Here is a 12,177-nt window from a genome sequence, read left to right as displayed (position 1 = left end):
AACTTATATGTTTAAAAATGCCCACCCATAGCCTGCTCTTCTAAAACATCTATTTGATGCAGACACCTAAGCTGAGGACAGATCTTCAGAAAAATAATTATTGAAATACATCAAATACAGGGAAAGGCTTGAAGTAGGTCATTGACCTGAGTTGAAACAGTTAACTCATTTAGGGGTTGAGCTCAACCTATATATGTATATGAAAGACTTTCTACATTTCAGCACTTCCTGCAGCAGGAGAACATGGATCTAATGTCCAAGAACCTAGCTAGTCTCTGACTCTGAAAAAAGAGGGTTTTTTTCAAGGATTTTATGTAAACCAATTGCTTAACTGGTAGAATTAACAGTTATTGTGCTAATTATGCTAATTGAATCAGTGTCTTTAATATCAAGATGGTTGTAGTGTTATATTCTTCCTTATCTCCTTCCCCCATTCATCCACCGTGGTAAGCATTTGTGAATCCTGCCTCTTCCAGAACCTTAACTGACCATTTGGCTGCTCATCTCTTGTTCTCTGCGGATGTGTGCACTGCCTGGGATTGCGGGTATCTTTTTGTGTGTGCACAAGTTAGAACAGCCTTGAGTCTACTGGAGCTGGGACAGAAAACTACAGGACAATAAGGAGCTGGCTTCTCTGATCGTTTCCACTCTTTATGTCTGCCTTGGAGGCATTTGGGCATTCTTGGGATTTTGTGGTTTCCCATTATAACAAATGCAGGCTGTCATCACAAAAGGTGATGTCCTCTGTGTTTGATCTAGTGAAGCATGGCTGTAGGATGAGGAAGTTCATCTTTACCAAAAGGAAAATGAACAGTTTTGTTAGTTTTCTGTTGTGTGAATAGGGTTAGTAATCCTTTGGTCACACCGTTGTTTAACGTGGCCCACGGGAAGCGGTAGGAACCTGCAGGGGCGATTTGGGTATAATGCAAACTTGTACCCTAAGGTTAACATGTCTGAGCATTAACAAAAGAAAGGGGAGTATTGATTTTTGTCTCCCAGGCAGGAGGCTTAGGTCCCAGTACAACTCTCCTTCCATCAGGAGCTTAGCCAGGTGTGCAGGGAGCAGGCATGCAATATGTGGGCAGTGTGAGAGTAAGCAGGGGGAGAGCTGGTTGATGAATGCTGCTCTTACCTGAAAGGAAAAGCCTCTGCAGCAGTCTTGATCACCTCTGCAACTGCTCAGCCACCCTGTCTTTGAGCTTCTGGGATGGAAGGTGGCAGAGAAGCAGGGGCAGAGCATGTGCCTCTGGGCAGGGGAGAAGGGAGATGGGAGATGCCATTGACTAGGGGTCTTGGCTGAGTTGACCTTGGCAGAGGAGGCTGCTGTAGAGGTGAATTGGTGGTCCTAGCACACTGGGGCTTCCATGTCCTGAGTGACAAGAACATGTCATTAGATGATTATCAGGTCTCTTTCCCCTCTGCTAGTGGAGGGGATGGAAGAAGAGCTTAAGGGCTCTTTCACAGCTGGTCTGAAGGTGACCAAGGACTCTGAGGCAGCATGCAGCAGCTGAAGGGACACCATGAGGCAGAAGCTGAAACTGGACGACTCCAGGATTCACCCTCTTCAACATCTTCCCCTGGTAAGGAACAAATGACTCTCCCAGTGAGCTTGCTGGAAAAGATCCTGTACCAGCTATGCGATAAGGAACGGTATTTGGGTGCAGCTTCCTCAGGTTATGGGGGCTGTCATGTCCCTTCCACACTAACAGTGAAAGCAGTTTCCCACAAGACCAAATACAGAAATCATTTAGATGAATATAATCCTCATGTCAGAAGACAAGTAACGGTTTCTTAGCAATCTTTCCATGTGGTGAGAGGTAGCAAGGTATTGAGAAAGACAGATGTTTGATTTGACTCTCTTTAGCAAGTCTAATGACTCTTAAGTGCTTTAATTTAATAGTAGTATGGTATGTAAAATGTTGTGACTGATAAGTACTTTATTGAGCTATGTTACAGGGCTACAAACAGTATTCTTGAGAGATTTTGTATAAAGGGAGCGTAGTATTATTTTTAGTTCTGTGAAAGTGGGACAAAGATACTGATTAAATGTTAGAAATTGTAATCCTTAGGAATCAAAATATTTTCTGTGAACAGCAGAATTTGACCAAGCTTGACATCCAATCTGTCTTGTCTGGATTCTTCATCTACCACCTTACTTTCAGAGAACCTTTAATAACACTGCTTCTAATACTTTGTTTGGACATAAGAGGTGCTAATAAATATTGACTTGTATGTGTGATCAGGTAAGATTCATTTGTTTTGGAAACCACAGAAGTTAAAAACAGAAATGTGATTTTTTTCTCTTGACATTTTGTGCTGTAAGGCTTCTTTTTTGCAATGTTTAGGACTTTAAAAATAAAAACAAAAGAATAAAATGAAGCAACAATTCCACACAGTTGTGTGTCTGAAGAACTGGAGCTTCAAAAATGTATTGTCAGCTTCATAATAAATTCATGGAGTGAGCAGTATTATAACTGTTTCTGTTATACTGCCTTTGTAAGCTTGCATTTGAACACTTTTGAAAGGAAAACAGCATGTACTTTCAGCAAGTATTTCATTTGTTTTTAGTACTGTAGAATATCTGGCTCATGAGAATATAAAACTGTAAAATTGTATTTACATTGAAACAAACAGATCTTGAATCTACTGGGTAGAAGCTAAGCCAACTTGGGATTTAAGAACTTATGTAATAAAATTTGGATTTTATTTTAAATAGCAAGTTTAAAGTACTTGAGTAGAACTCAAATTTTTGATAGGAAACTGAGAACAGTGATTTGAAATTTTTTTTTTTTTTTTTAGAAATTTATTTTAGTAAAAATATAGGATTGGATGACACCTCTGGAGTTGTCATATTCTGCTCCTGCTCTTGCAGACAAGCACAGTGCACCTTCAAAAATTCAGCAAACTACAACTTAAACTTGCAAGGAAAAGAAAAATCCCTGAAGGCAGTTCCTGCGTCTCATTCTAGTAATGACTCTGTAAACATTATTCAGCCTTTAAACCAAAATTAATCATGACTAGTTCGTACCCATTTGTACTTACGATAATATTGTCAGTCAGTTAGAATAGCTCTTCTCTCCTGCTTTCACTTTAAAGAGAGAGAGAGACTGTTTCTTTCTCTGGCTTTGTTTTTGCAGGCTATAAGGATTTTGGCTTGGCTTGCTGGTTTCCCGTCGTACGGTAGGCGCTCCCTTCTCCTGGGTGTAGGCTTGGGCTTTCTTTGCCCTATTGTAGTTGGAATTAATTTTCCCTGAATTGACTGGAATTGCACATAGTGTTTCAGGTAATGTCTCACTACTGCCTATACTCATCTGTTGTAGCAGTGGTTCCTCTGGTATCTTATCTGTTACAGGATGACTAAATCTTTGTCAGTCATCTCCTGATCTGAAAATCGCCTGCCTTTCTGCATCGACTGCAATCTGCTTTCTGTTCCGAGTCCCTCTTCATGCATTTTCCATCTTAAGGCCATCGCGTGACTATTAATATACGATTTGTTTGTTGGTGGATCACTTCGTGGAACTGATATGAGCCTTTTTGAAGCATGAGCTGATGATTAGATTTTGAATTTATGCCATCAAACTAGCAAGATGACACAGTAGTGATTTCTGCTTAAGGGAATGTTTTGCTTGATATCGCCAGTGGCTTTCTGTCTAGCCAGCTTTCTGACTGTCCTAAGCTTTGGGAGAAATGTGTTGCAATAGCACTCAGGAAGGCAGTGAGAGCAAGCAGTTGCCTTTTCTAAAATAACTAATGTCCTGAGACAGGACATCAGAGAAAATCTTTCTGGGCCAGGTCACCTGGCCAATTGCTCTAGCAAATGAGTCTGTGCTCAATTACAGAAGTAAGCATGGTAGTATTGCAACACTAAGCAGGTTACATTCCCTGTGGACCGCTTATAGTAGCAAGCATCAAGAGTGGGGGTGGAATAACATTTGCTGTAAAGCTAGAAATCCTTGCTTAGGCGAAGAGTGCTGTGTCTTGGCTCATGAGAAGTGTCTGTAGAGTGGAGAGCTGTATGGGAAATACGGGAATATCACTGAAGGAAGGAGATAATGTTCATCAAGACTTGTGCCAGGTTCAGCTCATATTTGATGTGAAAGGTTAATTATTGTTAATGCCCCTGTGCAAGAAAAGATTTGCTTTAGTCATGCGGTTGTTTGCCAGGCAGCCTTAATGCTGCTGTTGATTATTTAATAATGTCCCGTCTTACCCCACTTTATCCTTGTTCGTGAGACAATTTAACAGTTTTATGCATTGCTAGGACACTTTCCTTTACTGTCCCCCAGCTGCCCCATGGCTGTGGATTGAGTATTTCTGCATTTGAAGAGGGAGATAGAGGAACCTCAGTAAGCCCAGGACTTGTTTGTAGGGATGCTGTTTTCCTTTGCTGTAGGACATTTATGAAAGTAAGGGCAAGACCAGCTGGGGATAACATGGGGTTGTAACACTCAAGTCAAACCAAATGTGTCGGCGCCTTCATCATTTGCTGATTTCTATTTCTTTGAAGGTCAGTTGGGTCTTCCTTCTTTATAAGGGGCACCCAGACCAACTAATTTAAGGGAAACCTTTCTGGTTGTAGAAACGGAATTGAATCATCATGTGATATGCAAATGAAAATAAAAATAATTTACTGAGAGCCAAATGTATACTTTTTATGTACTTCGTGTTCTATAGAACTTTTGTCTACTTGTGTTCTATAGAACTGAACTAGGACAGACAGAAGCAATTAAGTATCAGAGTCACTAGGCCAAAAAATGGCCTTGACTATTAACAGGCATCATACTGATAGTCAAACTGTGTTTCTTGCAGTCTACTTTGTCTTCAGTGAACTCTGTCAGCTGCTGGACACGAGGGCAGTCATCTGGTAGGAAAGGCATGTGGCATTTGGGCTAGAGAGGTGCCTGGTTCATGGAGAGTGAGGTTGCTGGAAATGCTGTTTACAGGCCATGTGACATGTTATCATCTGCATGAGCTCTTTGTTGTCCTTCAGACAGCATTTGCGTTTATCACTCTGTGTTATCACTGTCCTGGAGCATTTCAGCCTTTCCAAGGCAGTGACTCGGGGATCATCACCACCACTGCAGCAATAATTTCCTGATGGTTTTGCTGATGTGTATTAGTCATCCTGTTCACTGGGGTGCTTGTAGCTGTCTACCTTTGACCCAATCTCATCAGGTTTTTTAAGCAGACTAAAAGAATATATAGTTAACGGCTATTCAGAATAAAAGGCAAAACGCAGCAAGAATGATAAACTGAGCACACAGATGCATAACGATAGCAGCTGCTATCAGTGACAGTAACAAAGGCCAGAACTCTTAAAACACTGGTGATGGGCCACAAAAGGAACATCTCAGGTGTGTCCTTGAAGAGAGTCAGCAAGGGCTTTGTAACTGATGAGAAGGAAAGCAGGCTGCTGTGGATCTTCTAAGAGGATAGAGGTTTTATTGGGTATTTGAGAGGACTGCTGGGACTCTCTAAAACTTCTGTGGGATGTTTAGAGGCAGGATAGAAGGCAGGAAAGGGAGTGATCAGGGTAGACTGGGGAGGAAAAAGCATAGTAAAATGCAGAGGGAATAAGGGGCAGGTTTCATGTACACAGGCTACTCGGCAGCATGCGTGTCTGGCTAAGCTCTGTGTAGTCACCACTGTCTGCCTTACGTCTGTTCCTAACTGCTCTGAGTGTGCTCTCTGTCCTGTATGTGCATCCGTGATCTGCTAGCAAACTTCAGGCTGGGCTAGGTGGTGAGAACAGGATGAGGTCTGCAGGGGCCAGATGCTGGGAATAACACAGGTCTACAGAAGCTAGATAAGGGAGAGACATAAGTCAGAAGATGAACACTCACACAGCTCTCCCTGATAGCTCATGTGTGTGACCTGCTAGTAAACTTGAAGCATGCAGAACCAGTAAGCGGGAAGAGACCAAAGTCTGGAAAGACCCAATGCTGGAGCTGGAACCTGGATAAAAGGGCACGGCTTCTGGGCTTGGATTCTGAACAGATCTTCTGCAGCGAGGTCTGCACTGGATCTGCAAAGACATGTCCATGTGTGTGAACTTTAAGCCTGATTAGCCAGAGTGGAGAAATGTGATCCAGGCCATTTGGATTGAACGTTGCTCAAGTTTTATGTGGGTGCCTATAAAGAAGATGCTGCTCTACTGCCTCTGTTGATCCCTGCGTGGCTGGTCATGTCTGTATTGTGTGCGTGCCTGTAGGACATGCACGCTCAGTTACTTGTACGTTGCTACTGGCTTGATTTGGAAATGGGGAAGAGCACCAGCCTGTCATCTAGCAGACCCGGAGGAATGCTGTGAATCTCAAAGTCCACAGGATTGACTATCCCTAGCACAAACAAAGGAGAATTATGCCTGTGTTACCTTGCTCTACAGACAGGGAATACTTCTGCTGCATTGCTCAAATTTCCTCATCTTTGTGTCATGTTCTGGACCAGCTTTGGTGATGGGTTCTCTGTGTGTCCTCTGAGGTGAATCACACTTAATGTGAAAAAGTTGGGTTTTTAAAGTGAGGGATAGCTGCTACCTGGGGAATAAGGAGTAGGATGGACTTAAAATGTGACAGGAAGGGCTGAAGGAGAAAATTACATTATTTCCTAGAGCCCTGACTAGTATCTGCCCCTTTCATTGAGGAATAGTCTGTTGTGTTTGGTATGGGTGTGTCATCAGGCCACAGGAAATCTGATAAAATTTTGGTATGGACACATGGTTGCTGAACTGTTGTGCAGTCTTCTGGGTACGGTTAACTCATCAAAATGTTTAACATTAATTTAAGCTGTCAATTTATACTGATTCAACAAAAAGTCCTTCACTAGAAGGATTGGGGTGATTTATCCTTAAACCCTGTTAACCTCATTCACTGTTGAGAGGCTGACTCCCACTGATGGTCTGATGCTCTACTGGGTCTGGCTGGCATGCAGCTGTAGCAGCCTGTGTAGTGCTGTGTTTCGGATTTTCGGCTAAAGCAGTGTTGATAACCCACCAGTGTTTTGGCTATTGCTGAGCAGTCTTTGCACAGCATCCAGGCCTTCTCTTTTTCCCCACTCTGCCCCTCACTTCCCTTTGGGGACGTAGCTTTTGCTGGAGACTGGCTGAGCATTGGTCTGCTTGTGAGAAGTGGTGAGTGATTGCCTTTGCATTGCTTCTGTTGGTTGGTTTTTTCGTTGAAAATTTTTTTTTTAATTCTTCTTTCTTTCACTTATTAAACTGTCTTACCCACACCCACAGATTTTCTTGCTTTTTTTTATTCTTCCTTGTCTCCTCCCCGTCTGACTGAGGGGAGTGAGCAAGCAACTGTGTGGGGCTTAGCTGCTGGCTGGAGTCAACCTACCACACATAATCCCCACCTGTAATTGATAAAAAATTGCAAATAAGCATTTCTTGGTTTTCCCCATACTGATTTTATATGTTGTAGGAATTATAGGCATTTACAGAATTACACAGTACTTAGATCCTGCCTTAAAATTCCTCTGTGTAATGTTTTTACAAATCTTAAGATTAAGAGGGTTAACATGTTGAAACTAGTAGCTTCTGCACTGATTTGTAACGTTGCATTGTCTCCTGAACCCTCTGTCTCCCTGTTTGGTCTAATACTTGAGATAAAAGGTCTGTGGGCTGTAAGTCCTCTTGCTCAAGAAATGCCACACTGAAGACAATGGTCAGTACATAGGGGTGGGAGTCTGTCTCAAATGAAACAGAAAAGAATGAAACAAGCACATGCAGATAATCCACTTCCATTTTACTATCTCAGTAGCAGCTAGAATGTTACCGCATGTGATAAAGGTATCAGTGAAAAGAAACTAATTTTCTTGTTCCCTCTGTTACAGAAAGGAAAATAATATTTTACTGGAAATAAATTCGGTCTCAAAAATAAAATGTTGATTTTCTATTTTACATTCAAATAGTAGTTCGAAATGTTTTTGGCTTTTAAAAAAGCCTAGCTGTTGCTTTTCTTAAAAATGTCATAATTTCTGGTAGACTGAACTGTTCCATTTGCCATCCCTGAGCTGGCAAGAATTCATCTAGTCTTGAGTAGCTATGCTTGACAATAGTTTGCTCAGATAAAGTTTTTGTTTCTGTCTTAGAAATTGTGAGTACAGTGTTATTGTAACATGAACAGTAGAGCTCAGACAGACTGGTTTTCCTTTGGTGGTGGTTAAAGCTATAGTTTCTAAAGCAGCTGATCTGGCTTAATGACTCATTTCCACTGAAAGAAGTTCTTGCTCCTAGCTGTGTCCCTTCCCTAGTGCTGGGTCTGCTGTCAGTGCCGTGAGTCATTTCGGCTCAGGATCTCAGCAGAAAATTAGCACCTTTGTGTGTCTGGCTTTTCTCCTGAGCTTGTGAGCTGTTTCGTGGATGGCTTCTGTGAGTGCTCCAACTGGTGTTAATATATGTTGTGGAAGGGAGCCGGACCTTCTTCTGTAGGTGGTGGTGACCTTCTAGATCAGCTGACTCCACCTTAGAAACCATGACTTTGTTTAGCTGACTGCATTGGCAGGCTCTAAACGAGTCATCCCAGTCAGCCTTGAATGACTGCAACCAAAATGCAGGGTTTTCAGATAATTGGGAGTCAGGAGAAGATTGGATCCCCCAAATGGCTCTGTCAAAGATTACAGCCTATGGGAAAGGGCGGATGCCACAGCTGGCTGTTTGCACAGTCTTCTTGATCCTGGCTAATAGTGAGGTTTACACAGACTTCAACTTTTAGGAAATTAATAGGAAGTGAATGTCCTAAGGGGGTTATGACCTGCTTTCAGCTTTGGTTTCAAACTAATGACTGGTTCTTTCATTAAAAAAATGTGTTGTTTTCTGTGACTTGCAGACTTCAACTTTTCTTGTTTGTATTGTAGAATTTGTAGCAAAGACTGTTAAAGTATTCATCTTTCCAGCCCTTTCACAGCTTTGGATGTGTGGATTTAACTGTTGTGGACTTTCTTTATTTTGCAGTTGCTGCGGGAGCTCAAGCATCCAAATGTCATTTCTCTGCAAAAGGTGTTTCTTTCTCATGCTGACAGGAAAGTGTGGCTTCTCTTTGACTACGCTGAGCATGATCTCTGGGTAAGGTGAATTGCTTATAGGTACCAGGCTTAGAGTTTTAATTGCAGAAAATGGACAAGGTCACAGAAGACGCATTGGTTTAAAAACAGGGTAACCTTTTGCCCTGTGTCTGTGGGAAACATTTTCAGTACTAAAGGAAGAGCAATGGAAAATGTTTGGTAAGCACACCCCACAGTTAATCTATGACCTCTTTAAGATAAAAATCTGCATTCAGCTCTCAGTAGCTAGAAATCTAGTTAAATAAATGCAGATATAACCTTCCATTACAGCTAAATTAGCGTGCAGGAAAATGTAATTGATTATGCAGGTGAATTCCTTTGAAAAATTGCAAACTTATTGGCTGAATAGAACAGTTTAGAATTTTAGTTACATTGAATGTCAACCATGAATACACAAAGTGAGAGTAATGCCACTGTATATAATTGAAGTTGTAACTCATATGTTTCAGTGGGAAGAGCTTTTTACTCATCTGCTGGAATTTCATGTGTTTAGGAGGAAGGCTGTTTATTCTTAATTATAATATATGGCTTTAAAATATAAACACGTTTGAGGCAAAGTAAATTTGTTGTAAGACATATACCATTGTCCTCTATTAACTTAATATTTGTAAGCTTTACATCCATTTGGAATACTTAAAAAAAAAAAAAAATTAAAGGAGCATTGTAAAGAATCCAAAATCCCATGCAACCTTGACTTCCCTGAAGAAAGGTATGGGTGTGCCTTGAATTAAATCTGGCATATATTTTGAGCATTGCTCTCAATGGAACAAGTACTGTAATACTAACCTTAAAAGATATAAGAAGATTTGTATTAAAGGGTACAAGAGAGGTAATTTGGAATGAGATGGAAATTGTCATGTATGTGTTCCTGTAAGACTTGTGCAGTATCAATCATGAGTTGGGTTCTCCTCTGCATGTAGTTTAGACAGACAGCACAAACCAAAGTAAGACTACTTTCTTTTGAAAATGGTGTTCCTTGTAGTTGCTTAAGTATTTGCCTAAGAACTAGTGTGTCAATTTTCCTTCAGCTAAGCTGAATCAAAAATGTCTTGGAAGTTCTGATACTTGGTATTGAGATTTTGTTATCAAAATAAAACTAGGGAAAAAAAAGTTACTGAACAGCTGAAATGTTGAGACATTCTAAAGGCTGATGTACAAAACAGAACAAAAAAAAATCTTGAAGAAATGGAGTAAAGGGCGCTGCCTTTTTTTTTTTTTTTTTTTTAAGAAAAAGCAGGCACCTGCTTTTTTTCACTCGTCCCCCATATTTACAATATACTAAGCTACAAAAGTTTAGGAATGTTTGAGTTGATTTTTTTTTTTCCTGTTTCAAAATGTGCTGCAAAGCTTTGTGTTTCTTTGGATGATTGTGACTAATAGTGACCTGTCCTTGTTTGTATTTATACATTTCTGCATTGCTTCATACTTAACCAAAATCACTGCAGAAGCACTTCTGCTAACAAAATACTGGCTTGTATATAAGTAACTTAGGAATGACCCTCAATTTTGACCTTTATGTTTACATGCACATACCTGTATAAACTCCAGAACTCCCCAGCTGTACCAGCTTCTGGTTGTTCACTGTATCTGGATGCAAGAGACTTAGCTGCAGTGAGTGGGCTGGCTCTGTGCCCCAGAGAGACGGCTGCGGACCAAGTCTTCCAGCGCTCAGCATATCTAGCGCAGCGGGTCTCAAGCAAGGCTGGGAAGAGGGCACAGAGTATATTAGAGCAGGAACAAAAACGTCTAGGAGAGGCATCTGTCTCTGTCTCTGAAGATTCACTTCTCTCTGGCCACTGCAAAAAAATAAGATTTGCTTTCGAGTCAGTGGAAGTGGGAGGCGAGAGGAGGTGAAGCTGGTGGCTCAGTCTTAGGGATGCTCGTGCACGTGGTGCTTGGCTGACTGGGCAGGGACTGTCACTTTTTTATCAATGTTTCTTTCCTCTGTGCAGCTCCATTTTTACCTTTGGCAGGGCAGGGTTGTGCCCTTTCCTCCCAGGAAAGCCAAGCTCAAGGCCTGAAGCAAAGGAGGGCAGGCTGTATGGAGCTGGGCTACAGCGAGAGTAGAAAGGCAATTTCCCAGAGCAGGTTGAGTAGTTGGGTACCTAATTGGCACCAGGAATATGAAATCTCAGGAACATAGGAAGAACACATAATAGAAGTTTGGTGCCAGGTTTTGAATGGACAAGATCAGGGCTGTTTTGATGGTCACACAAGTGTAAGACATCACAGAAGAGAAGTATGAATGCATGAAGAAGTTTTGTTCTAGAAATTACTTCTCTCTCAAAGGAGACAAATGTGGAAATGGTTACCATGACTGGGGCACACCTTTGCTATTGAAGTTAGTGGCACCCTGGTACGCAAGTGCTGAGACAACATAGCCTTTTGGACTCTTCATTGTTGCTAGACGTCATTGCCTTAAACTTACGGTTGTTAAAGGCTTTTTTCGTGTCTGGCTTGGTGGCTCGCTTTCAGATGGACAGACTTACAGCTTTGCTGTCAGCAGCTTCTGTTTTGAAAGTGCTGTACTTTAAGAGTATAGTAAATAAAGAAGGAATAAATCTGGGATTCTAATTTATATGTTTAAAATTCCCAATACAGTTTGCAAGAATTTCTTTCTGGTGTTAGGTATTGAGTATTATATTATCATTATTATTGTAAGAGAAAGCTTTAAACAGCAGTTAGGTATAATTCTGTGCTGTGATATACAAGATAGCCTATCTTAACAAAAGAACCCCCAAACAAAAATACCCCTAAAACCTCAAAGATCAGTGATCTGCAAGGGAATTTGCTTTGACAGTTGTATTGGTCAAAGTCCTCATCCCGCTGTGGGAGAGTGAACGAGCGGACTTAGCTGCCTGCCAGGGTTAGACCACAGCAACAACTGATTTTGTTTTTGAGAGATTTCCTTGGGACAGTGATCACTTTACCTCGTGTAGTATTAATTTTCTAGGACTTAAGGTACATGTTTCTAATTTTGAAAATGAACGATGAAAGCTTGGGAAAAAACTAAGAAGTCTTTGTAAGGAATTGCTGGCAATCTTTTTGTGTAATGCTGTAGATCAAAACATTACCTTTTTTTTTATTTTGATTTCTTTTTCCCCTTTTACA

The 12,177-nt window shown here is 41.1% G+C and overlaps 1 protein-coding gene across 2 annotated transcripts in view; it reads left to right on the top strand.

Moving 5' to 3' along the window:
* CDK8 (cyclin dependent kinase 8) overlaps positions 1 to 12,177 on the top strand; it is a gene marked incomplete at its 5' end in the record, with an annotated part of 82,803 nt that overhangs the window by 31,850 nt on the left and 38,776 nt on the right. For both annotated transcript variants that reach the window (XM_082013950.1, XM_082013949.1), the window contains one exon: positions 8,957 to 9,067. In XM_082013950.1, coding sequence (XP_081870076.1) covers positions 8,957 to 9,067 — 111 coding nt within the window. The remainder of the gene's footprint in view (positions 1 to 8,956; positions 9,068 to 12,177) is intronic.

This window comes from Phaethon aethereus, assembly GCF_964289735.1.
Source record: "Phaethon aethereus genome assembly, chromosome: 1".
Classification (NCBI taxonomy): domain Eukaryota; kingdom Metazoa; phylum Chordata; class Aves; order Phaethontiformes; family Phaethontidae; genus Phaethon; species Phaethon aethereus.
This window is presented reverse-complemented; position numbering and strand designations above follow the sequence as displayed.